Below are 24,638 nucleotides of genomic sequence, written 5' to 3'. Positions count from 1 at the left end.
TCTTGATGGCTCTGGACTCTGTAAGACCCCGCGCTCATGTGTGCCCTTGGGTTGAAGTGAGGGTAGTCAGTCATAGCGCTCCTGAAAAGACAGACAATGAGGCAGGGCAACGTGTTTCCCTCATTTACTGGTGTTTTTGGAACCTTCCCAGCGTTCATCCTTGTCCCCAGGACTCCCTTGGCTTCAGAGAGTTCATTCCTCAGGTGTCTTGGCCAAGGGACCCCCTCACATGACTCTAGGGAACCGCCTTCCTGACCCAGAATAGTCCAGCTTTCTTTCCATCTTGAAGTCATAAACTATCCATTTTCTCTTTCCCGGAACTGTTTATGCTGCCAGAATGCACATAGGGAGGTTAAGTTTCACTTCTATTTCCTGCAAATGCCTACCCTCCAGCCAGCTCCGCCTATCGACAGAGACAGCTGTAGAACCCTCCTCTCTGTACACTGGGCTCATTGCTCCAGACTCCACAGAGTCTCCCCCTCCCACCTCTGCTCTCCTTGATACTTCCCTCAAGAAGGGCAGCTCTGTGCAGCTTTTGGCGACTGTGCTGTGGGCTGCAGCGAGCAGCAGACTCAGTGCTTTCTATTTTCGTGGAAACTTTGGCCCTGGTTATTTACAGCAGAAACTCTTTGGAGCTGGTGAGTGAGAAAAGCCTTTGCCTCGGTGGTGACCTGGGTGTCAGCTCTGTGGGCTGAGGGCAGAGCTGGCTTGGCTAAGCAACAAGTCATGTCATCATCTTTATCCAGAAGGGAGTCGTGGGTTTGGAGCTGCTGTTTGGTGCTGGTGGTGCTATGGAGTTGTGGAAAACTTTGGACCGAGCAGAATAGTTATGGGTGACTCTCCCGGAATCCATGAAGTTCTTACTGTGAAACGGCTGCCTGTTCTGAGTCTAGTGTTCCACTGCCAGGCAGCTATTGTCACAACTCTGTGAGGTTTCCATAGTTAGCAAAACTCTATGTAATGTGTCAACATCTGCTCCTGTTTGCTGAAGTCTGACGATGCCCACCCTGCTCTGCAAGAGAACGTCCTTTCCATTTTCACATTCACAGAACACACCTGAGAGCAAACGTGTCTGTTGTTTAAGATGCTCACAGACCTCGCTCGTTCTAGCTTTCACCTTTTTATCATTAGTAATCAGAGATAAAACAATTCTTCTTCCTGTTCCTGCTCTTTCTCCCTGCTCTTCCTCCTTCTGGCTTTTGTCCTCCCATTCTTTCTCTTTGTGTCCTCCTCCTTCTTTGTGCTGGGATTGAACCTTGGGCTTCCCACACACTAGGAAAGAGCCCTACGGCTACATTCCCAGCCCTTTTACTTTTTATATCTTTGGTTAAAATAATGTATGTGTGTGTATTTCTTTGTGTGTGTGTGTGGTCACACAAGTGCTATGGCACATCTGTAGTGGTCAGAGAACAATTTTGGGGCAACAGACTTGTTTTCTCCCTTATGTGGACTGGGCTGCTCTTGTTTCTGTGGCTGCGCTGTGTACTCTAGGTAGCTGGCCCGTGACCTTCATGCTCCCTTCTGTGGCTCTTATCTGAGTGCAGAGGTTACCGAGTGAATCATCATATCTGACCTTTTATGTGGGCTCCAGAGATTAAAGGTGGCCAGGCTTGCACGACATGTGTTTGTTTTCACCCACTGACCCATCTCTTCCTACCTTGTTTTAATTTTCATTACCACTAAAATGGTTGTATTTTTTCAATGACAGCATGTGTGCTATGGCAATTGTGTCATTGTTTCGTTTTAAAACATTACTTAAGTATGCACTAAAATAGGTTTACAGTAAAGAAATTTTATATTAAAATTTTCTGTAAACAAGATCCATTCTTAATGTATTTTCCTACATTGTTTCGGATCTAGATAATCTAGAAACCTATAAAACAGTCAACTGAGTCCATATACATTTTGTAGAGAAGGCATGTGCTTGGGTTTTAGAAATAAGGTGCGGAGGCTGCACTGTTTGTCATCTGTTAGATGACACTCACTGTCATCTAGCACTGTTAGATGCTGCTCACAAACTGCTGTCTCCCAGAACGGTCTGCTGAGAGTGAGTGGCCCTATGCACTTACCACAGTACTTAGCCAAAGCTGATGTTTGTTTAAAGACAGCTGAGAAGGTGACTATTTAAATATTCTAAGCCTTATTAAAACCTTCACGGTAACAAAAAAAGTATTGACTCCCATCTGAAAACTGCCAATTACAATGGCCAACTCGCTTTAGCTGTATAAATTACATAGTCACAGATTCTGGGAGTTATGATGTGGACATCTTCAGGATCATGTTTCTGACACTGTAAAGATGGCTACCCTCTCCTGAATCTGAGACACAGAAACCAACAAGGCAGAACATAGGTGTTCCTTCTCCAGGGGTGACAACTAAACCGGCCAGGAATATAAAGGAGTCACAGTGACGGGGATCAGTCTGAGAGGAGGGGAGTGGCCCCCAGGACCAGTGTGTCTTGGGTGGGTGGGTGTCTGTGTTGCCACTCCACTCTCCTGACCTCTCTGGTCTTTCTCCTTTCTCCCAGATCTTCTGCGGCAGTGGTCATGGATGAGTTCATCTCAGCCTTCCTGAAGAATGCTTCTGGAAAGAATTTCCAAAAACTGGCCGTGGAATTCCTGCCTCATTACTCTGCATTAACCAGTAAGGTAGGAGGCATGCTCTCTCCAGAAACTGTTGGCTGTATTCAAAAGGCCCTCCAGGAGGGAAAACTGAGTGATTTGGTAGGCCAGATTCAGGAAGTACTGGCTGCCGCAGAAAAGGCTTCCTTGGCGATCGCTGTCATTGGGGAGTCTGGGGCTGGCAAGTCCAGCTTCATAAATGCCCTTCGAGGGCTGAGCCACGAAGCAGAGGAGTCAGCTGCTGTTGGGACTGTGGAGACCACGATGCACAGAACCCCCTATCAACATCCGAAATATCCCCAAGTGACCTTCTGGGACCTGCCTGGGACTGGGACTCCCAAGTTCCTTCCAGAAACTTATCTAGAAAAAGTGGAATTTGCTAGCTATGACTTCTTCATCATCATTTCTTCCTCTCGGTTCAGCGTCAACGATGCTCTCCTGGCCCAGAAAATCAAGGACGTGGGGAAGAAATTCTACTTTGTTAGAACCAAAGTGGACAGTGACTTATATAATGAAGAGAAAACCAAACCTACAACCTTCAAAAAGGAGAGGGTCCTCCAGCAGATCCGAGACTACTGTCTGGCTAATCTCAGCGACATTGGAGTGTCTGAACCACGCATCTTCTTGATCTCCAACTTTGATCTGGCTGACTTTGATTTCCCAAAGCTGGAGGAAACTTTACTGATGGAACTCCCCGGGCACAAGCGCCATACGTTCGCTCTGCTGTTGCCCAATATCTCTGATGCTTCCATTGAGATAAAGAGGAATTTTCTCAAGGAGAAGATCTGGCTGGAGGCCCTGAAGTCATCAGCTCTGTCTTTCATCCCCTTCATGCCCTTCTTGAGTGGCTTCGATTTGCCTGAACAGGAACAGTGCTTGAAGGATTATCGATCGTATTTTGGCTTGGATGACAAATCGGTTGAAGAGATTGCTGCACAGCTGGGCACATCTGTGGAAGACATCAGGGGGTCCCTCAAGTGCTTGGATTTCTGGTCCCTTGTAAAGGACGACAGCATAGCAGCAAAAGTCATGAAATGTGCTGAGTCTTTTTCTGCCGTGGAAGGAGGTCTTGGGTCTTCTGTCTTCCAGGGTTTGAAAGTCTACATTCTACGGTTAAAATTCCTTGACACAGTGGCTAATGATGCTAAGTGTCTCTTGAAAATGATATGAACAGGAAATATGGCCTAGCTAAACAGTACATGAATTTCAGGACTTGTGTGTCCAAGCTGGGAATGGGGGTGTCCTTCCTCCAAACTCCCAGGCCGGCTCTTCCCTAAGATGTTTGTCCAGTGAAGGAAGTCCATTGTTATCCCTTGGAAATCACTGTCGTGCGTGAGTTGTTTTGTGACCGTAGCCTCTTTTCTCGGTCCATGGTTTATTATGTTTGATCTCCAGCAGTAACACATCACCTGCTTTTAATTATTCTCTGTACTAAGACAGAATCTGTTTCTGACCCATTTATACAAAAAAAGAGAACAAAAGCAAAAAGAAAGCTCACAAAACAAAACAAAAAGCAGTTTGTAATAACAAGATGAGGAGTGTGTATTACCACTTCCCAGTTCTTTCTCAGTTGTCATCTCGACGCCCTGCTCTCCAGCAGAAGGATGCTCACCAGTATGAGAATACCACCAACGACATTGCAAAATGTTCGCAATGGGAAAATGCAGCATGGCCAGGAGGTGGTGACAAGATAAAGCAGTGACATAGGAGATGAAGGGACACTAGCCCACTCAAGCGTGTGGCTCTGACAGACATTCTCCTTCTCTCCCATTCCCTCTGACTTGCTAAAAGTCATTAGATTACATTCCTAAAGTTAGCCACCAAGGCCTGTTCCTTTATTCGTTCACTTTCTCCTCCCAAGGCTGTCTACCAGGGTCCAGGTAGCACAGTATTGAGAAGTCCAACAATCAAGAGCCAGCTTTGACTCGCCTAATTAACATGCCCAATTAAAATTAAACACCTCGTTGTAACACAGGGTTTCCCGTTTCACTTTTAGAAACCACCATTTGCCTATGTGCCACATCTGTCTCTTCTCTATCCTGAGACAGTCCTTTGTCCCTCTGGGACAGTTTCTCTTTCCCCTTCCCTTTGTCCCCTTCCCCTTCTCCCTTGTCCTCTATCTCCCTTACAGCAGCATCCTAGCCCATTCTAACACAGGCTCCCCTTTCTCTACTCTTAAAAATTACATCTGCAAGGTCATTTTTTGCTGTTTTTCTGCCTGAGTCAGAAAGCATTTACTTTTACTCCCCCCCCCATTAATAAAGGATCTCTTTGTGAAAATGGGTGTTTGTGTCTAATGTGGGGTCCAGGAGGAAGTCTTTGCTCTATGTCAGGGTGGGTTGGGGTGTCTTTTTCAGGAGAAGACCCAGGAAAGGACATGACATGTAAGAGGTCAGGGGGGCAAACACTGGGTGTGTCTATAGCTAGGAACACTGCACACTAATATGAAAACAGGTTTGGCTAGTTGCAGGAACAGTGGAAATCTGATGCAGACTAAGGAATGCAGAGTCAGGGGATGGACAGAGTGTGGAGAGGACACTGGAGTCGCTTCAAAGGACGCCTTGTTAGGAGTGGTCGGAAGGGAGTGATGAGAACTGAAGTGTCGGCTTTGGGAATAAACATGGAATAGGAAGTAGCAGCAACGGTGGCAGTGGAGAGGCTGGGAGGAAGGATTGTGTGGGCGACCCCTGTGTGACTGGGAGGGCAGCATCACCCCTACCTGACATGGAGAGGAGTGTCAGGAGCTGACGTGAGGAGAGGGGTCTGGGGCTCAGCTGCCTTCACACACTTGGGATCTTCCTAGACATACATACCAGAAGAAGGTGCTGTGTAGGTAATATGATAATTGAGGTAGGCAGAATCCTGGATGATCTAGGATGGGTTGAGTTAACCAAATGAGTGAGTGGACACACCTGGATGGGAATCTGGACACTCCACAGACACCCCAACTTTCAGGTCTCACCGTGGAGAGATTGTATTGGACTTACCTACTTTTGGTTTTTGCTTTATTTTTAAAGCATGTAATTCATTGATTTTTCTTATCTTTCTTTCTTTGCTTTTTTGGATGAAGTGTCTTCTCAAATGCCAGAGTCTTTCCTTCATGACTTAAGGTTCAAACGTGAGGAGAGGGGTCTGGGGCTCAGCTGGAGGCTGAAGTTTTGGTGTTAAGTATAGCAGAACCTTGACTAGGACCCATCCTTTCTTCTGAATCTGCAGTTATCATCCAGACATAGAGAAAGCAAGATGAGACTGCCTTGCTGATAAAAGGTACCAAACCACATGGCTAACACAGACAAGAATTATGGGTGATGTAGGTTGTAAGAGTTAATAAGAAGCCTGAGTGACTAGGTCAACCAGTTTATAATTAATGCAGATCTCTCTGTGTTGTTTTGGGACTGAATGACTGCAGGAATCCCACATCACCTATATATGCTGTAAATATGTTTTATTACCATTGATTAACAATGAAGCTGTTTTGGCCTATGACAGGGAAGAATAGAGCCAGGTGGGAAAACTAAACTGAATGCAGAGAGAAAGAAGGCAGAGTCAGGATGACGCCATATAGCTGCTGAAGGAGAAGGGTGCCGGAACCTTCCTGGTAGGCCAGAGCCTCAAGGTGATACACAGATTAATAATAATGGGTTAATTTAAGATATAAGAGCTAGCTAGGAATATACCTAAACCATTGGCCAAGCAGTGCTGTAATTAATATAGTTTCTGTGTGATTATTTGGGTCTGGGTGGTAGGGAACTGTAAGAACAGACTCTGTTTACACACCATCTTTGCAATTAGAAACTGTCAATAACTGCACCTAATCAGTAACTACAATCAGTCACTATCATTCCCCAAGGCAGCAATGTAGGGAGGAGATGATGGTTGGCTAAGGGCTGGCTGTGAACAGTGACTTTGGTCTCAAGAGTCCCAGAATGTGGAAGGGTTTAGAAACTTTGGCTAAGCCCCCATTTGGAACAAAGGGCAAATCAAGGTCAACAAGGAACTACCAGGGAGACAATGCCCACCCCTTCATGTCCACATTGAAAGAACGAGTAGAGTTAATGGCTGCAACCCTCCTGCCTTGACTCTGCAGGGCCTCAGAGGTCTCCCTGCAGTGATTATGGAGAAGAACAGGAGGAGACCTGGCTCTGGGTCATATGCCAAGGATCTGGGTCTGATCCTGGGTGTAGTGAATGAGTTCCTCAAGGCTCTTTCAAGGATGAAGCTCCCTCCAGTGAACTTAGAGGCTCAGGAAACACCTTGTAACGGCCTTCCTGAGGGATGCTCCCTCACTTCCAGGGGCAGCTCAAGGGGCCTCCAAAGGCACAAACACATGCATATACTACTCATAATCACAATTCACTCTTAATTAATAGAAGAAAAGAAAGATTAAGAGGGTGCCATGTGATGCATCAATGCATATGCATGTTATCTTATGCCTAAATCGGCTTAAACATATCTAGTTTCTCAGATGTTTATCATCTCCTTATAGAAACATCATTCCAGCCCCCCCCCCCCTTTGAGCTATTGAGCATACAGTGTAGAACTGTTGTCCATATACTGGACAATCATTGAGAAGATTCAAAAGTATTTATTTAGAGTTTTTACTTGGTACTCTCTCTTCAGATTTTTACTAAGATGATATCATTTTGATAATGTTTATTTCTAGGAGTTTTACTCTTCTGTCTATGTTGGTTCTTTATAATTCTTTTATTTGTACAGACTCAGCAATGCCCCCCTTCCATTTCTGATTTCAGTCATGTATGCTCAGTCTAGCTGGACTTTAGCTAATTATTTGTAAATTATATTAATTGTTCCCCCCTAGAATTAACTTTGGCTAGTTTTTGCCAATCTTTCTATCTTTTCAGATCTTTATCTCCTCACTTCCTCTTAAATTTAATTTACTTTTCTGTTTTGAGTTTCTTTATACAGGTGAAATTGGTTGTTGGCTTGAGACCTTTTAAAACATCATAGCTGGGCTAGAGGTTCAGAGCACTGACTGCTCTTCCAGAGGTACTGAGTTTAACCACATGGTGGCCCACAACCATCTGTAATGAGATCTGGTGCCCTCTTCTGGCTTGCAGGCAGACATGCCAGAACACTGTATACTTACTAAATATTAAACTTAAAAACCAAGGGGACTGGAGGGATGGCTCAGTGGTTAAGAGCACTGGCTGCTCTTCCAGAGGACCTGAGTTCAACTCCCAGCAACCACATAGTGGCTCGCAACCATCTGTAATGAGATCTGGTGCCTGTTTCTAGCATGCGGGCATACATGGAGGCAGAATGTTGTATACATAATAAATAAATAAATCTTTAAAAAAAACTTAAAAACCAAAACCATGGCCCTATCCTATAGCCATACTGATGAATATCTTGCACATCACCATAGAACCTTCATCTGGTGATGGATGGAGATAGAGACAGAGACCCACATTGGAGCACCGGAATGAGCTCCCAAGGTCCAAATGAGGAGCAGAAGGAGGGAGAACATGAGCAAAGAAGTCGGGACCACGAGGGGTGCACCCACCCACTGAGACAGTGGGGCTGATCTATTGGGAGCTCACCAAGGCCAGCTGGACTGGGACTGAAAAAGCATGGGATAAAACCGGACTCTCTGAACATGGTGGACAATGAGGGCTGATGAGAAGCCAAGGACAATGGCACTGGGTTTTGATCCTACTTCATGTTCTGGCTTTGTGGGAGCCTAGCCAGTTTGGATGCTCACCTTCCTAGACCTGGATGGAGTGGGAGGAACTTGGACTTTCCACAGGGCAGGGAACACTGACTGCTCTTCGGACTAGAGAGGGAGGAGGAGAGAAGTGGGGGGAGGAGGAGGGAAATGGGAGGCTGGGAGGAGGCGGAATTTTTTTTTTTCAATAAAAAAAAAGAAAGAAAGAAAAACAAAAGCAAAAAATTATCACGGCTCTTTACCAAGTCCACTCTGTCTGGTATTGTTAATACAGGTATTTAAAGTTACACATTTACATCAGGTGGACTTCAGTTGTGGCCTGTGCATTTTGATTTTATGTAACTCATCTTCATTTAGTTCCAGCTTCCTTTTTGACCTGCGGAAATAAAGAAAATCAAAAGTGAAAGCAAATACGAATTATTTCTCAGAACTTGCTATATAGCAAGGAAGTGGGCCAGCTGGTGTTTAACATTAGCATAGAGTAGGTAGGTGGGTTAGTGGGAATGATCTGTAATAGAAGAGAGAGGCCTCAGGGTGTTGGCTTTGGGAGGTTGCCGGGAGATCCGTTCAAATGGTTTCATGTGTTTCATTTCAGGTGTTGTGTTCAAGGGTACAAATAATGGTGGACAGACCACCAAAGTCTGAAACAGAAGCAAACTTTATTCCTCACCCTCACCCCCAAAAACAAATCACTGGAGGGCACAAAAAGCTTATCATCTATCTGAGACCATGGACCACAGCCAGAGTTGAGGCTTCTGAAACTGTGGCAAAGGGGCCAGGTTTCCGAGCTTCCCTTTTAGAGTAAGAGGTAAGCATTAGGCGTGGACAAAAGAACTTTTACAGTCTCAAGGTAAAACTTAGATACATATTGACTTTTACAATTCCTGCTAACAAGGTCTTTGACTAAATTAGTGCTTGTCTTAGTTTGATGCTTCTTCTTTGCCTCTCTAATGGTATTTACAGAAACTCTACATTTCCCCGACACTGCCGGTTTCTCATAGCGGGGAAGAATATGGAATAACGCAAACAGAAAGTCACCTGCGAACCGTTATTAAAAGTTAACTTTAGTTTATGGCAGTTGACATTTGTAAGTGGCAAGTGGGTTATCTGAAAGCTGACCCTTAGCTGCTGAAAGCCATAAAATACTAGCCTTTAGTCCCAGAGAGAGCTGCTGGTCATAAAGCCCTACTATAGACCAGAGTGGTTGCAATGGGGAGATCCCTTATAGAAGGTTGCAGATGGGCTCAGGTGTTTGTGGTTGACCTTACTAAGTCTTGTTGTGACCACAACAGCACAGTTCATGGTAAGAGATTCCGGGTCTGGACCTCTGGCTTCTCTACTGGAGACTGCTAACACAGGTGTGGGCACCTCTCCCTGGACAAGCTATCTTTCTTGCTGTGGGTCCAGGTCATTTAGAGATTTACTGTCCTGATTTCAGTTTTAGTTTTAATAAATTAGAGGCTTTTAATTATTTTTTGAGACTTTTAATTAAAAAGACACAGACCAGGAAGAAACCAGAGAGAGTTCTCTAGGTAAGGCCCTGGCTATTCTTAGAAAAAGGATTATAAAGAAAAAAAACACACCAAGTTATAATTTTGGGGAGCCAAATTAACTCATATCCTGTCTGGGTGTGGGCAAAGCTTGATCTTGTAACAGACATCCTGCAGATGTTTCAGACGTCCATGCAAGCAAGCAAGCAAGCAAGCAAGCAAGCAAGCAAAGCAAGCAAGCGTCTCATTCAGAAACAGACCTTAGTAGTTAGCCTGTTTAATTGGTGACCCATTACCTTGTAGAAATAGCTGAGGAATTGAAATGTCCAACAAATAGCCTTTTTTTTAAAAGCATAACTTAACTGAACCAGGAAGTATTCCATTATTCCATCTGGAGCCAGCTGACAGGATACATTCTGAAGAGTTGCAGAATAGGAATTGAGAAATGTAGGTTCCAGAAATAGGAATGTAAAAGGAAAGAAACATAAAGTTGTAAGCCTAGGAGAATGAGAGCAGAATGTCAGCAGCTTTCTCAGCTGCTTAAGGATTCACTGTTAACAGTGGATTACTTTATCCAGTAACTGATGGAAGCAGATGCAGTGACCCACGTCAGCATTGGACTGAGCTCCTGAAGCTTAGTTGAAGGGACGGAGGAGGGATCATATGAGCAAGGCAGGTCAAGATCACTATTGGGAAAACCACAGAGACAACTGACCCAAGCTAGTGGAAGCTCACCAACTCTGGACTGACAGCAGGGGGTCCTACATGGAACTGTTGGTGACAGTTACGTCACTTGATCTATTGTGGGGAGCTGAGAGTAGGGCCAGGACTTGTCCTGGGTGCATGAACTAGCTTTTTGGAGCCCATCGCTATGGTGGGACACCTTGCTCAGCCTTGATACAGAGGAGCGGGGATTAGTTCTGCCTCAACTTGGTATACCAGACATTGCTAACTCCCCTAGGGAGGCCTTACACCCTCTGAGGAGTGGATGGAGGTGGGATGGGTGAAGGGTCCAAGAATAAGAATATAAAGATGTAGACTCCAAAACTAGGAATGTAAAAATAAAGAAATATAAATTTGTAAGCTAGGAGGATGAGAACAGACTGTCAGCAGCTTTCTCAGTAGCTCGAGGATTAACTATTAACAGCGGGTTACTCTGCTTTACAACCCATAGCTCTGTTTACAAGATCAAAGCATCTCTCTGACACTGAGAGCTAGCCTACAGATATGAGCTGAGTCAACTTTTAGGAGACAGACATATGACCTCTGTGTTATGCATTATCCCTGCTATGTGACACTGGCAGTATCAAAGGGGAGACCACAGGGCTTCAGTAAACACTACCTGGACGTACCAAGAAAGACAATAGATTAAGTAAAACACTAGTTTAACAAAAAAAAAAAAACCTCTGTTAATAGAGATTGTAAAGTAAGGCAATCTGTATCTGAATTTTACCTTGAGATTGTAAAAATTCCTTTGTTCAGACCTAATGCTCGGTACCTATATGATAAAAAGGTGGGTTCAAAAACCAGCCTTTGCCACAGCCTTACAAAATCAATCTCTGACTGTGGTCTCAGCTAGCTGATAAGCTTTTTGTGCCCCATGGAGATTTTTTATTTTAATTTTTTATTTTTTTCTGAGTCTGGTTTTTGGAATAAAGTTTGCTTCTGGTTTATTAGACTTTGGTGGTCTGTCCCCATCTTTGCGTGACCCCCCCCACCCAACAATGGGGGGGGAGGTGGAAGGTGGGAAAAGGGAAGGGAGAGGGAACTGGGGTTAGCATGCAATATTAAAATTTTTTAAATAAAAACTAAATAAAATATCTTTTTAAAGAAGAGAAGGTGAATATTTTAAACACACATCCATCCCACTTTCCTTTCATGAGGTGGGGAGATGACTCTCACACACTGCTTCTAAGCAATTAACTGTGTGCACATAACCCACAGGATTGGGTCCACTGAGGAGACACAACTCTGGACTGTGACACCCAAAGATTTGTGACAAAGCACAGCCTCAAGGACAGAATGGGTGGCTCTGGCTGTCCTCTGTGTCTGCACACTGTGTCCATTGATGAAGTCCTTCCTGCCTAACAAACTGCCAGTTGTCTGATGCCCAGTTTGTTATATTCTGCTCTACCAAGGAGGGTCTCTACCCAGGAGCATAAAGGGGCAAACAATGCTGACTGTGAGATATGGGGAGATGTAGCCCTTGTATCCCTGAGCTGGGGTGATGACTCACTGAGATACAAAGCTCTGAATCTCTCTCCCTAACCCTTGTGTTCCCAGGTGCCTGCTTAGCACATGACATAAAGGAAGCAGGATACAGACACAGCCTGTTAGTCTCCCAAAGCATGAACTGAAACCTGAAGGAAATGTGCACCAGTTGAATGTGGGACAGGCTCTGTTCTGCTGTCCCACTTTTCTCGTCACTGTCAGGGGGAATTTGCCAGTTTCCTCCTTGAGGACAGTGGCTATGATTGCAGAGTTGTCCTAACATTATGAAAGGAACATGGCTCCTGCCCCATGCTCACCACATCACTCTTGCCTGGAAAATCCTCCTCCATTCCCTGTTGGGAACATCACATGATTGTTGCTGCTTCCATGACAAGGCCAGAACACCCAGTCTCTGATTGCAGTCAGAAGTTCGCTGTCTGCTCAGCTGACTCCAGGCTGTTAGGAGACTGTGATCTCCCCTATCACCTACGTCAGTCACACTTCCACACTGAGACACATGGTGCAGGGTCAGGGTTCTGACCAGGCATCCTTCATTGCTCCTGTTTTCTTGTTTGAAGACGGTTGATAGGTCAGATTACAGCAAACAAGCAAGTAGATAGAGACAGCAAACACAGTGGGCAAGGCAGTGACAGAGGCCTTTAGGATGGTCTGTAGCCATCTAACTGGTAGGGCTTGCTAGGTTTGAAGTGTGATGATGAACATTGTGTTTGGAGCGTGAATTTACTATGTTAAGCGTGCAAAAATAAAAGTGTTTTTAGCTTGTATAAGCCTTGAGGTGTAGAAGTAGGAGCAGCGGGCTGCTTCCCACCACCCAGCTAGCTTTACTTGAAATAATTACACGGAAACTGTATTCTTTTAAACACTGCCTGGCCCATTAGTTCCAGCCTCTTATTGGCTAATTCTCACATCTCGAGTAACCCATTTCTAATAATCTGTGTAACACCACAAGGAGGCTTACCAGGAAAGATTTTAACCTACATTTGTCTGGAGTAGAAGAATCATGGCGACTGCCTGACTCGGCTTCTTTCTCCCAGCATTCTGTTCTGTTTTCTCTGCCTACCTAATTTTCTGTCCTATCAGGGCCAAGGCAGTTTCTTTATTAATTAACCAATGCAACACATAGAAAGCAGCACCTACATCAATTCTCATTTTTCTTAAACAAAAAAAAAAAAAAAGAAAGGCTTTAACTTGGCAGTTGCTCCTACCTTGAATGTATCCTCTAGGGTGGCTACAATTCAAACACTTTCTGGAGCTGTTAAGTTATTCTTTTTTGAAAAAGTGATTTGCATGGAAATTGAACAATGCCCACCTGAATCATCAATGGGTCAAGGAAGAAATAATGGAAGAAATTAAAGACTTTCTAAAATTTATTGAAAATGATCACACAACATACCCAACTTCATGGGACACAATAAAAGCAGTGTTAAGAAGAAAGTTCATAGCACTTGTGAATTAACAGAACATTTGAAAACTTTAGAACAAGAAGGAGCAAACTAACCCAGAAGAACTAGAGAGTGGGAAATAATCAAATTGAGAGCTGAAATCAACAAAATGGAAACAAAGAAAACAATACAAAGAATCAATGAGACAAAGAGTTGGTTCCTAGAGAAAATCAGAAAGAAAATAGAAAAAACTTTATCCAAATTAATCAAAGAGCAGAGAAAATATCCCAATTAACAAAATCAGAAATGAAAAGGGGGACACAACAACAGACTTGGAGAAAATACAGAGGATCATCAGGTCATATTTCAAAAACTTGTACTCCAAAAAATTGGAAAACTTAAAGAAAATGGAAAACTTTCTGAATAAATACCACTTACCAAAATTAAATCATGAGCAGATAAGAAAATTAAATAGAGCTAACTGCTAAAGAAACAGAAACAATCATAAAAATTCTCCCAACCAAAAAAGCCCAGGACCAGATGGTGTCAGCTCAGAATTTTCCAAGATTTTCAAGAAAGAACTAATACCATACTCCTCAAATTGTTCCACACAGTAGAAACAGAAGGAACATTGCCAAACTCTTTTTATGAGGCTACAATTACTCTGATACCCAAACCAAAGAAAAACATTACAAAGAAAGAGAATTACAGACCAATCTTAATCATGACCATTGATGCAAAAATACTAAATAAAATACTGGCAAATCGAATCCAAGAACACATCAGAAAAATCATCCACCATGATCAAGTTGGCTTCATCCCAGAGATGCAGGGATGGTTCAACATATGAAAATCTGTCAACGTAATCTACCATATAAATAAACTGAAAAATAAAAACCACATGTTCATCTCATTAGACGCCGAAAAAGCTTTAAAAAAACTACAACATCCCTTCATGATTAAGGTTTGGGGAGAGCAGGGATACAAAGAACATACCTAAACATAACAAAGACAATATACAGTAAGCCAGCAGCCAACATCAAACTAAAGGGATTGAAACTCCCAAAAATTCCACCAGGAACAAGACAAGGTTGTCCACTCTCTCGATATCTATTCAATATAGTTCTTGGGGTCCTAGCTAGAACAATAAGGCAGCAAAAGGAGATCAAGGGGATTCAAATCAGAAATGAAGAAGTCAAACTGTCACTGTTGGCTGATGATATGATAGTTTACATAGGTGATCCCAAAAATTCTACCAAGGAACTTCTACACTCATAAACACTTTCAGTAATGCAGCAGGATACAAGATCAACTCAAAAAAGTCAATGCCCCCCCTCCCTTGTACACAGATGATAAAAGGGTTGGGAAAGAAATCAGATAAACAACACCCTTCACAATAGCCACAAATAGCATAAAATATCGCAGAGTAAATCTAACCAAACAAGTAAAAAAGCTGTATGAAATAACTTTAAATCTTTGAAGAAAGAAATTGAAGAAGAAGTGGCAAGATCTTCCATGCTCTTGGGTAGATAGAATTATCATAGTAAAAATGGCAATCTTACCAAAAGCAATCTACAGATTCAATGCCCTTTAAAATCCCAGCAAAATACTTCAAAGACCTTGGTACTCAACTTCATATGAAAAAGTAGCCAAAACAATCCTGTAAAAGAACTTCTGGAGGCATCACAATCCCTGACTTCAAAGTCTACTACAGAGCTACAGCATTGAAAATAGCCTGGTACTGGCATAAGAACAGACAGGAGAACCAGTGGAACTGAATCGAAGACCCGAATATTAATCCACACACCTTTGAACATCTGATTTTTGACAAAGAAGCAAAAAATATCAAATGGAAAAAAATATTTAACAAATGGTGCTGGCATAACTGGATATTAGCATGTAGAAGAATGAAAGTAGACCCATATCTATCACCATGCACAAAACTCAAGTCCAAATAGATCAAAGACCTCATCATAAAGCCTGCCATACTTAACTCTATAGAAGAGAAAGGGGGAAAAGATCTTCACTAACCCCAAATCAGACAGAGGTCTAATCTCCAAAATATACAAAAAAATCAAGAAATTGGTCATCAAAAGAACAAATAATCTAATAAAAAGTTGCAGTACAGACCTAAACAGAGAACTCTCAACAGAGGAATCTAAAATGGCTGAAAGACACTTAAGGAAATGTTCCACATCCTTAGTCATCAGAGAAATGCAAATCAAAACAACACTGAGATTTCATCTTACACCTGTAAGAATGGCCAAGGTCAAAACACTGATGAAAACTTGTGATGGAGAGGTTATGGGGAAAAGAGAACACTTCTGCATTGTTGGTGGGAATGCAAACTGATACAGACTCTTTGGATGTCAGTGTCACTATTTCTCAGAAAATTAGGAAACAACCTTCTTCAAGACCCAGTAATACCACTTTTGGGTAATATATACCCAAATATACCAAAGGATATACTAAAGGATGCTCAATCATGCCACAAGAACATGTGCTCAACGATGTTCATAGCAGCATTGTTTGTCATAGCCAGAATATGGAAACAACCTAAATGCTGCTCAATCAAAGAATGGATAAGGAAAATGTGGTACATTTATTTACACAGTGGAGTACTACACAGAAGAAAAAAATAACAACATCTTGAATTTTGCAGGAAAATAGATGGATCTAGAAAACATATTGAGTGAGGTAACCCAGACACAGAAAAACAATTATCACATGTACTCACTCATAAGTGGTTTTTAATCATAAACAAAAACAAAAACCAAAGAAAACCAGCCTACAAATCACAATCCCAGAGAACTTAGGCAACAATGAGGACCCTAAGAGAGACATACAAAATCGAATCTACATGGTATGTAGAAAGAGACAAGCTCTCCTGAGTATATTTGGAGTATGGGGACCTTGGAGGAGGTTTAAAAGGGAGCAAAGAGGCCGCAAGGGGAGCAGAGAAAAAAGTAGAGCTCAATAAAAATCAATAAAACAAACCAAGGTAGTGGGTCACAGATTGAACAGGCTAACTGCTAAGTTCTGCTTTTGTCTGAGACTCTTGCTTGGATGGATGGCTGAAACATCTGCAGGATGTCTGTTCCAAGATCAAGCTTTGCCCACACCCAGACAGTATATGAGATAATTTGGCTCCCCAAAATTATAACTTTGTGGGGTTTTTCCTTTATAATCCTTTTCCTAACAATAGCCAGGGCCTTACCTAGAGAACTCTCTCTGGTTTCTTCCTGACCCGTGCATTTCTCTAATTTATTAAAACCCAAGTGTTAAGTCAGACTGGTAAATCTCTAAATGACCTGGGACCCACAGCAGAAAGATAGCTTCCCCAATAGGTGCCCACACCTGAGCTACCAATCTCCAATGGGAATCTCTACCACTAACTCTGCTATAATGGCCACACCACAGGCTTAGTAAGTCCAACCTAAAACAGCTTGATTGATCTGCCACCTTCTCTAAAGGTCCACCTTATTGTTTCATGCAAACCACCCACTTCAAGGAATGGAAACTGAAACCAACTCTGAGTGCAGCCCTTTCCTTGAGGGTGGTTTGTATAACCAGAGTTCATACCTAACCAGGAAATTGTAGACAGCAAGGGCTGTGTGTGGACCAGGAGGTAGCTTGGGGAAGATCTGGGTACGGTGAGGTAACTTGGGGAAGATCTGGCTGTTCATCCCTGTGTTCTTCCTTTCTTTATTCAGTTCTTCTCAGGACACAGAAAACCACACCTGACCTCTTTTTCTTCCTGAACATCTTGAGTCTGAATTCCAGTTCTAGAGCGTTCCAAGGCAACTGCCCTTGCTGCAGTGCACAGACTTCTCCTAAGAAGAGAGCTTTCCCAGAGGTGCCACTGCCCTCAGACCAAGGTCACCGCTGCTGAGGTGAGTGAAGGGTTCTAACTTCAGCTTGCCCAATAGACCCTACGTGTGTGATAACATGAGGAGGGGAGCACTGACTCCGGGGCAGGAGGGCTTGGGGATTTCACTCAGGGAGCAGGCACAGTAGCATCCTTCTGTGCCATCTTCTGTGCCACAAGCATCCCAAAGCAGAGAAGCAGCAGCCCTTCCTTCTCCCTGCTTGTGTGGACCTAGCTGGTCTTCTGAAGTAGTCGAGCTTGGAGGAAGACAGCAGGCTAGGATACCCAGATGCTCTTGGAGTCTATGTGGTACCCCATGGAGATAAAATCCCAGATGAGAAATCCACATCCACAGTGTCTGGCAGAGCTGTTGACCCCCTGGCTTTCAAGAATCTGCTGCTGTCAGTCAGTTGTTACTCTGATGGCTCCATCTTTACACTTCCCGCTGGTTCTCTCTGGTAGTTTGCAGACCACTTGGGTTTAACTGTGATATGACTTCGGGAGTTTCTTTTTCCACCCTTTGTATCTGGAGATCTATATGCCTTTGTATCTGTCTGGATGAGCATTCCTCTCCCTAAATTTGAAGACATTCTTGCTAGGATTGGTTGAGAATATTTTCTATGCTGCTGGAATGGAGTTCTGCTCCTTCTCTGCCGATGTGTTTCATGGTGTTCCAAAGGTCATACATGTTCTGCTCATGGGTTTTCAATTTTTATAGTCTTCCCTGACCAAGTCTTCCCATTTGTCTACATAGTTCTTCAATTTCTGATATTCTCTCCTCTATATGATCCACTCTGATGCTAAGTCTTTGCTCTGAGCATTTGCTTTAAAGCATTTTTCATCTCCAGCTTCATTTAAGTCAAGATTTTGTTCAGTATTTGTCATTATCGAAATCATTTTCATGCCCTGTGTTGACTTGTCTTTAATTCAAATGATTGCTTAAATCTTTTTTCTTTGATCACATTTACACCATTACTGTGAATTCTTCATCTGAAACTTTATCTAAGTCATTCTCATGAACACCGTAACTCTGGAGTTTGTATTTTCTAGAGGAGATGAGCTGTCTTGGGTTTTCATATAACCAAGTTTTTGTGTCCGTATATGCTTAGATCACTGGTTGGATTTTCTTTTGTATATATTTACTACCTTACTTATTTCATAATAGGAAGCAGTTGGGTGGGCTTTGAAGGCTCTGATACATGGGGTGGTCAACAGGGGTCAGGTGAACTTGGATGTCTAAGACTCAAATGTGGGAATGCTGACATCCCTTGGGTGGATAGACAGCTGGCAAGTCTGACAGGCCAGGCAGTGGGTGGGCAAGGGGCCTGTCTGGCACTGGATTTGTGGGATCTGAAGTCTCTGAGGCACAGAGAAACCCCTCATGGGGTAGGTAGTGGGTATGCAGGACGGTTGACAGCCACCAGCACTAACTTGTAAGTGTTAATCTCATGAAGCAGGAAGCTAGTCAGGCAGGCTCTGATCAATGTTTGGAGACAATGTCCTACAATGTAACCCTGGCTGGCTTAGGAACATCACTGCACTGTCCTTAGATAGATATGGTGAATTACATTCTTTGGAGGATGGTCCCCTCAAGTGCCTTTGCCTCTAACAGTAGTCTTTCTTTTTAATTTTTAATTTTATTTAATTTAAATGTTTACCACGAAGCAAGGGTCCTTTTGTTTATTACAATATAAGAGCATCCTTCTCCCTCTCATCCCTGCAGTCTCTTCCAGACCTTATATTCCCTTTCAGATGTGTGCTCTCTCTTTATTTCTCTGACAAATCTCTTAACAAATAAATACATAGCTCAACCTGTCACTTTTAGTACAGCTTGTATAGATAGATATACAGGTAGATGATAGATAGATAGATAGATAGATAGATAGATAGATAGATAGAGTCAGATAGACAGACAGACAGATAGGAATTAGGGCTGAACATTTGGAAGTGAATGATCAACTAGGGAGCTCCTCTCTGGGAGAGACTACTTCTGCCTCTCTGCAGCTTTTTACCACTTGTGACTCTTCACCTAAGTGTGACAACCCACACAATTTCCCACACCCACTGTGGCACGTCAACTGTTGGTGTCAGTGCTCAGGTGTTTTTTAAAAGGCCACAGTGTTGAGGTTTCATGGGTATCTTCGTCATATCCAGAAGACTCAGCTTTGCAGCGGACTGTGTGATCTTCTTATTCTTGTGTCTTATGCACCTTCTTCCTCAGTGTTTTCTCTCTCTTAGCTTAAGGCTTATGTTATCAACTGAGACTGGGCACTGCAAAGTCAGTTGTTCTCTGCTTTTTGACCAGCTGTGGCTTTCTGAAATGATCTCTCACTGCTGTGAAAAGAAGCATCTTTGGTGGTTAGAGAGAGCTCCGTGTACCTGTGGGTATAAAGAAAAGGGTTTAGAAAGCAGTTAGGAATATTCTGGGATAGGAAAGTGGCCACAGTGGATTCTCCTCTGAGATCTGTGACCTCACTAGCAGCACACGGTGGTTGCTTAGGTTTTTAGTTACCAGGCACCGTTTTCCTTTTGTTCAGCCAGCGTGATGCACAATTAGGAAGGGGTGGGTCATCACCAACACACAAATGCCACCCTGCACCTTCAGCTACCTCAGTGTGATGATCATCACCATGGTTCATGGGAGTCCCAGCTGGGCAGGATTCCAGAATGTTCTCCTCACTTGAAACTTTCACAGTTCCTTCTGATGTTAGGGAAGCAGGGCCTTGGGGAGGAGACTTTGGCTCCAATGCACCTTGATTTCTATGCATCCTTTATCTGAAGTGTGCTGTGTCTTCAGCACAGCGCCCTTCAAATTCTGGGGCTCGAGCAAGGGCAACAGCAGGAGCTGTTTGAGGAGTATCCTGAACTCCCCTGACCCACAACTCGAGAGAAGTTTCTCATGTCTGACAATGATGTTTCTTTTACTCTATGACTCAGAGGGGAGGCATTATCAGCCAATGGCATAACATCATTTAAAGTGTATTAAATATACAAATACCCCCCCACACAGAGAGAGACAGCATGTGTATATGTATAATTAAGTAAAAATGACATCAGAGGATTCCAAAAGTCATCTTTTTCTATAGTTCTCACTCTTTCCCCAAGTTAATCCTGGTGTTTTCTGGAGCCTTTGAGACAGCATGGTTTTGAGAAATGTTATGACCTTACAAATCTGTCAGCATTATGCAGAATGCTTGTCAGAGCTCTCCAGGATGTCCCTCTCAGTGCCTGGTGTGGAAGCTCTGATTCTCAGTTATCTTGATTTCTGACATAGTCACTCCAGAGAACACAGCACAGTGACGTACCCAACTGAGCATCTGAACACCAGGGAGCAGAGTACCTCACTTAGGAGTCTCTCAACCAGGGACGTCACGTCTCACCTTTGCTGAGAGAAGAAAGCAAAATCACAGTTAGTTGGACATTTCTTTTCAATTCAGCCTTTCCCATCCCTTGTCTAGTGTCATGTACTCATTTTAGAATAACCATCCAAAGAGACCAGAAGCCTTGAGGTCCCACAGGCAATTCAGTAAAGGGTTCACAAAAGGTTGAGGACCCAGCCAGGAGAAATGTTACTTCTTTCATGCCCTTTTAGCATTGATACCATGTATGGGTATCATTTTAATGAAAATAAAGGCATTAAAATGGAATTTCAAATTGATAATAAAGGCTGCAGTGGGAAACTACATAGAGTAAGTGGAGATTGAATTAGACAAAGAAGTACAAGATAATTCCTAGGAGTGTAAGCAAGAGGCTTCTTCATTTCCAGGGCAGCAATTGTAGCAGCAACCAAAGCAGCAACCAAGAGAAAAGAAGACAGGCATGCCAGATCTGATGGGGGTCAGGGTCAGGGCCCTGCTTCACTGAACCAGCAAACACCAAGGCTTTGCCCTGCTTTAATTAATGATCACCATTGCTCTCCTCTCAGCTCCATTCAGCCTCTACCCTACAGAGTCATGGCTTGGGCCTCCAGCATCGATGAATTCCTTAATAATTTTAAGAGGGAAAGCAAAATCCTCTCTGAAGAAACCATTACCTTGGTTAAATCCCACATTGAGAACAGGAACCTCCAGGAAGCACTTTCTATAATCTGCAGTGAACTGAGAAACATCGAGAAGGCCTCCCTGAACATTGCTGTGACAGGGGAGACAGGGTCAGGGAAGTCCTCGTTCATCAATGCCCTGAGAGGGGTGGGGCATGAAGAAGAAGGTGCAGCCTGCACTGGGGCAACAGAAACCACCATGGAGAGAACTCCCTACCGACACCCAAAGCTTCCCCAGGTTACAGTATGGGACCTGCCTGGCATTGGGTCCACTTCCTTTCCACCAGAGAAGTACCTAAGAAAAATGAAGTTTGGTGAATATGACTTCTTCATTATCATCTCTGCTTCACGCTTCAAAGAAAATGATGCCCAACTAGCTAAAGCCATTAAAAGGATGGACATGAATTTCTACTTTGTCCGAGCCAAGATAGATAGCGACATATATAATGAAAAGACGAGCAAACCTAAGACTTTCAATGAGGAGAATGTCCGGAAGAATATTCTAGAAGACTGTTCACGTCATCTCCAGGAGGCTCTCTCCAGTGAGCCTCCAGTCTTCTTAGTCTCTAACTTTGATACATCTAAGTATGACTTCCCAAAACTGGAAAGCAAACTCCTATATGATCTCCCAGCCCACAAGCGCCACATCTTCATGCTGTCCTTGAGCAGTGTTACTGAGGCCACCATTAACCTCAAGAGAGATTCCCTGAAGCAGAAAGTTTACCTAGAGGCCCTGAAGGCTGGAGCATTGGCCACCATTCCACTTGTTGGCATGATCAGGGATCAGTTAGAGGATCTGGATGAAACATTCAATCTCTTCAGGTCTTACTTTGGGCTGGATGATGCCTCATTGGAAGAGATTGCGAAAGATTTTAACCTGTCTGTGGATGCATTCAAGGTACACCTTCGTTTTCCCCATTTGTTTGCAGAAGATGACGATGTGTCCTTAGGGAGAAAACTATGGAACTATATCCAAAGAATTTCCTCAGTTGTTGGTGGTCCAGGTTCTGCTGTCATATATTACAAAAAGTCTTACTATTTGCAGAATCTCTTTATTGATGCTGCAGCAAATGATGCCATTGCTCTTCTCAATAAGAAAAGTCTTTTAGAAAACAAGGTGGGACCATATGTCTCTAAGCCCCCCGATTACTGGGAATGACGGGGAAATGAGGCAAAAGTTCCAATCATTGTTTCCTCTTGGCCTTGCTTTGGACACTGACATAACCTATGCCTGACAAACGAATCTTGTCTGTGGAGCTCAGTAGGCTCCTCCTCTTTTTCTTCCCTGGAGACAGAAGATCACTGTGGCAAGAGCTCAGTTATACTTTAGTAGGAAACAGTCATCAACACTGTGTAAATGCAGGAGGAAACCTCGTTCTCTTTAAAATAGTGTGTAAAGCACACATGAAAATATTGATTTGATTCCTGATTTTATGGTCTAATGACTCCTGGATCCTTTACCCCTGTGAAAGTCTCCACACAGTTCTGCATTCTCACAGCCATTTCTGCTTTGTCACTTTTCCTTGAGGGCATCTGATGACCAACACTGTGTAGATAAATACACCTCAGTAAGAAGTGTGAGCCCCGCACAAGAGTCACATGACAGATTGAAACTGTTATTATTAGCAAAACTTGGTAAAAACAGAAGAATAAACATTTGTATAGATCCTCTTGGTCCACGCAAATAAGAATATCTATTTCCTATCCTGCACTGGCAAATCAGAGTGAACTGAAATTCACCCAAGGTGATTAACAATTGAAGCTTTACTCATAAACTGGCTCTCCTTGCTGTAATTTCACTCATAAAAATAAATAAAATAAATTTAAAAAATCTGCTCGACTGCTTTTCTCAAAAGTCGCAGAGCCACTGTTGGTTCTTGTTCTCATTTCAACATGGCCAGGATATAGAGCTGTTGACAACTTGTTCGTCCCACCACCCTGTTGACCATTTGTGTCTATTATGAATTTTCTGGTAGTCTGACAGAACTTAGAACCGAGTGTGAGATGGCTCTCTGAGAATCCCAATGAGAGATTATCTGGATTAGTTGATTTTATTTCTTTATGTTATATATCAGTGAGATCAAAGGACCACCTTAATGTGATGCAGGACCCTCGTCCCAGGGCATGGGATTCTGGACTGCATAAAGCGGGTAAGGGTAGTTGAACATGAATTCTTTCTACCCCTGACTGTGCTTGCAAGAGGCCCAGCTGTCTCAGTCCTGTAGCATTGGGACCTCTCCACTGAGGGCATTGCAACCTTGAACTGTGAGCTGAGAGACTGCCTGGCTGCCTTACATTGCTTTGCAGGATATTTTGTCACAGCCACAGAGAAGAAACTCGCATAGACACCTGACTGGACTCTTGGTTAAAGCCCCCTGTGGAATTTCTGAATTGATAGCTTCCCAACCAGAAGAGGAGAGATGCAGGCATGGCATCCCAGGGGCAAAAAATAAAGCACATGTTAGGTCAGTGTTGGAATCCTACAGAAAACCAGAGGCAATGGTCAAGGCCCGTGTCCTCTGACAGCTCTGTCCATGTCCACCCCACACTGACATTAGTGACTTCTGTGTGTGGTGACCCACACACCTGACAGAACAACAGGATGGAGGGAGGGAGGTCTGCTTTGTCCCAGAGTCAGAGAACTGCAGGTTACTTTCCAGGGGTGGCAGGTGACAGAAGCGGTGGGGTCCATCCAAGCAGAAGGTCATCTGGGAGACGACAGAGAAGAAGCAGACAGAGCTAGAGGACACGAGGCAGGGAATTCACAGTCCTGGGCGCCAGACCCACTAACAGCCCCGCCCCAGGATCCGCAGCGTGAAATACAGGAGCCTGTGGAACTCATTTCAGATTCCAAACATAATACTCTTGTATCCATGGCTCATTCTTTTTCTGAAAACCCAGACATGCGTGGAGAAATTGATGCTGTAATTTGTATCCAAACAGCCTGGAGCAAGAAGCCTCTCTTCTTTGGTGATGTAGGATCTTCTTCAAAGACTGTCTGATGTAATTCACAATATAGAAGTTTGTCCAATGTGTCTCCTCACTCAGAATTTGTGTCATCTAAATACGGCTTCAGCTCACTCTACTAATGGTTAGTGCATCTGGGTGGTAAGACCTGGTCAGGTCCCCATGCAAAATTTATCTCCTCATTCCCATTATAATCCTTATTTTTTCATTCCAGCCTTTACATAAATGTGATATGTATATTATCCAGGCAGTGGTGGCGTACACCTTTAATTCCAGCACTCGGGAGGCAGAAATAAGCAGATCTATGTGTGTTCAAGGCCAGCCCAATCTACAGAGTGAGTTCCAGGACAGCC

At 43.4% G+C, this 24,638-nt stretch overlaps 2 protein-coding genes across 2 annotated transcripts; both read left to right on the top strand.

Annotated features, from left to right (window-relative positions):
• The first annotated feature begins 447 nt into the window (after positions 1 to 447).
• LOC121463867 (T-cell-specific guanine nucleotide triphosphate-binding protein 2-like) lies at positions 448 to 4,895 on the top strand. Its single transcript, XM_041676401.1, has 2 exons — positions 448 to 638; positions 2,528 to 4,895. The coding sequence occupies exon 2, from the start codon at positions 2,547 to 2,549 to the stop codon at positions 3,789 to 3,791; it is 1,245 nt and encodes a 414-aa protein (XP_041532335.1). The 5' UTR covers positions 448 to 638; positions 2,528 to 2,546; the 3' UTR covers positions 3,792 to 4,895.
• A 12,233-nt stretch (positions 4,896 to 17,128) lies between these two features.
• Positions 17,129 to 23,112, top strand: LOC121463870 (T-cell-specific guanine nucleotide triphosphate-binding protein 2-like). Its single transcript, XM_041676405.1, has 2 exons — positions 17,129 to 17,304; positions 21,215 to 23,112. Exon 2 carries the CDS (start codon positions 21,233 to 21,235, stop codon positions 22,475 to 22,477), a length of 1,245 nt encoding a protein of 414 aa, XP_041532339.1. The 5' UTR covers positions 17,129 to 17,304; positions 21,215 to 21,232; the 3' UTR covers positions 22,478 to 23,112.
• The last annotated feature ends 1,526 nt before the right edge of the window (positions 23,113 to 24,638 follow it).

Source organism: Microtus oregoni, unplaced genomic scaffold, assembly GCF_018167655.1.
Source record: "Microtus oregoni isolate MIOR12 unplaced genomic scaffold, Mior012 000027F_ref0000203, whole genome shotgun sequence".
Taxonomy (NCBI): domain Eukaryota; kingdom Metazoa; phylum Chordata; class Mammalia; order Rodentia; family Cricetidae; genus Microtus; species Microtus oregoni.
Note: the sequence above shows the minus strand (reverse complement) of the source record. Positions and strands in the feature narration are given on the sequence as shown.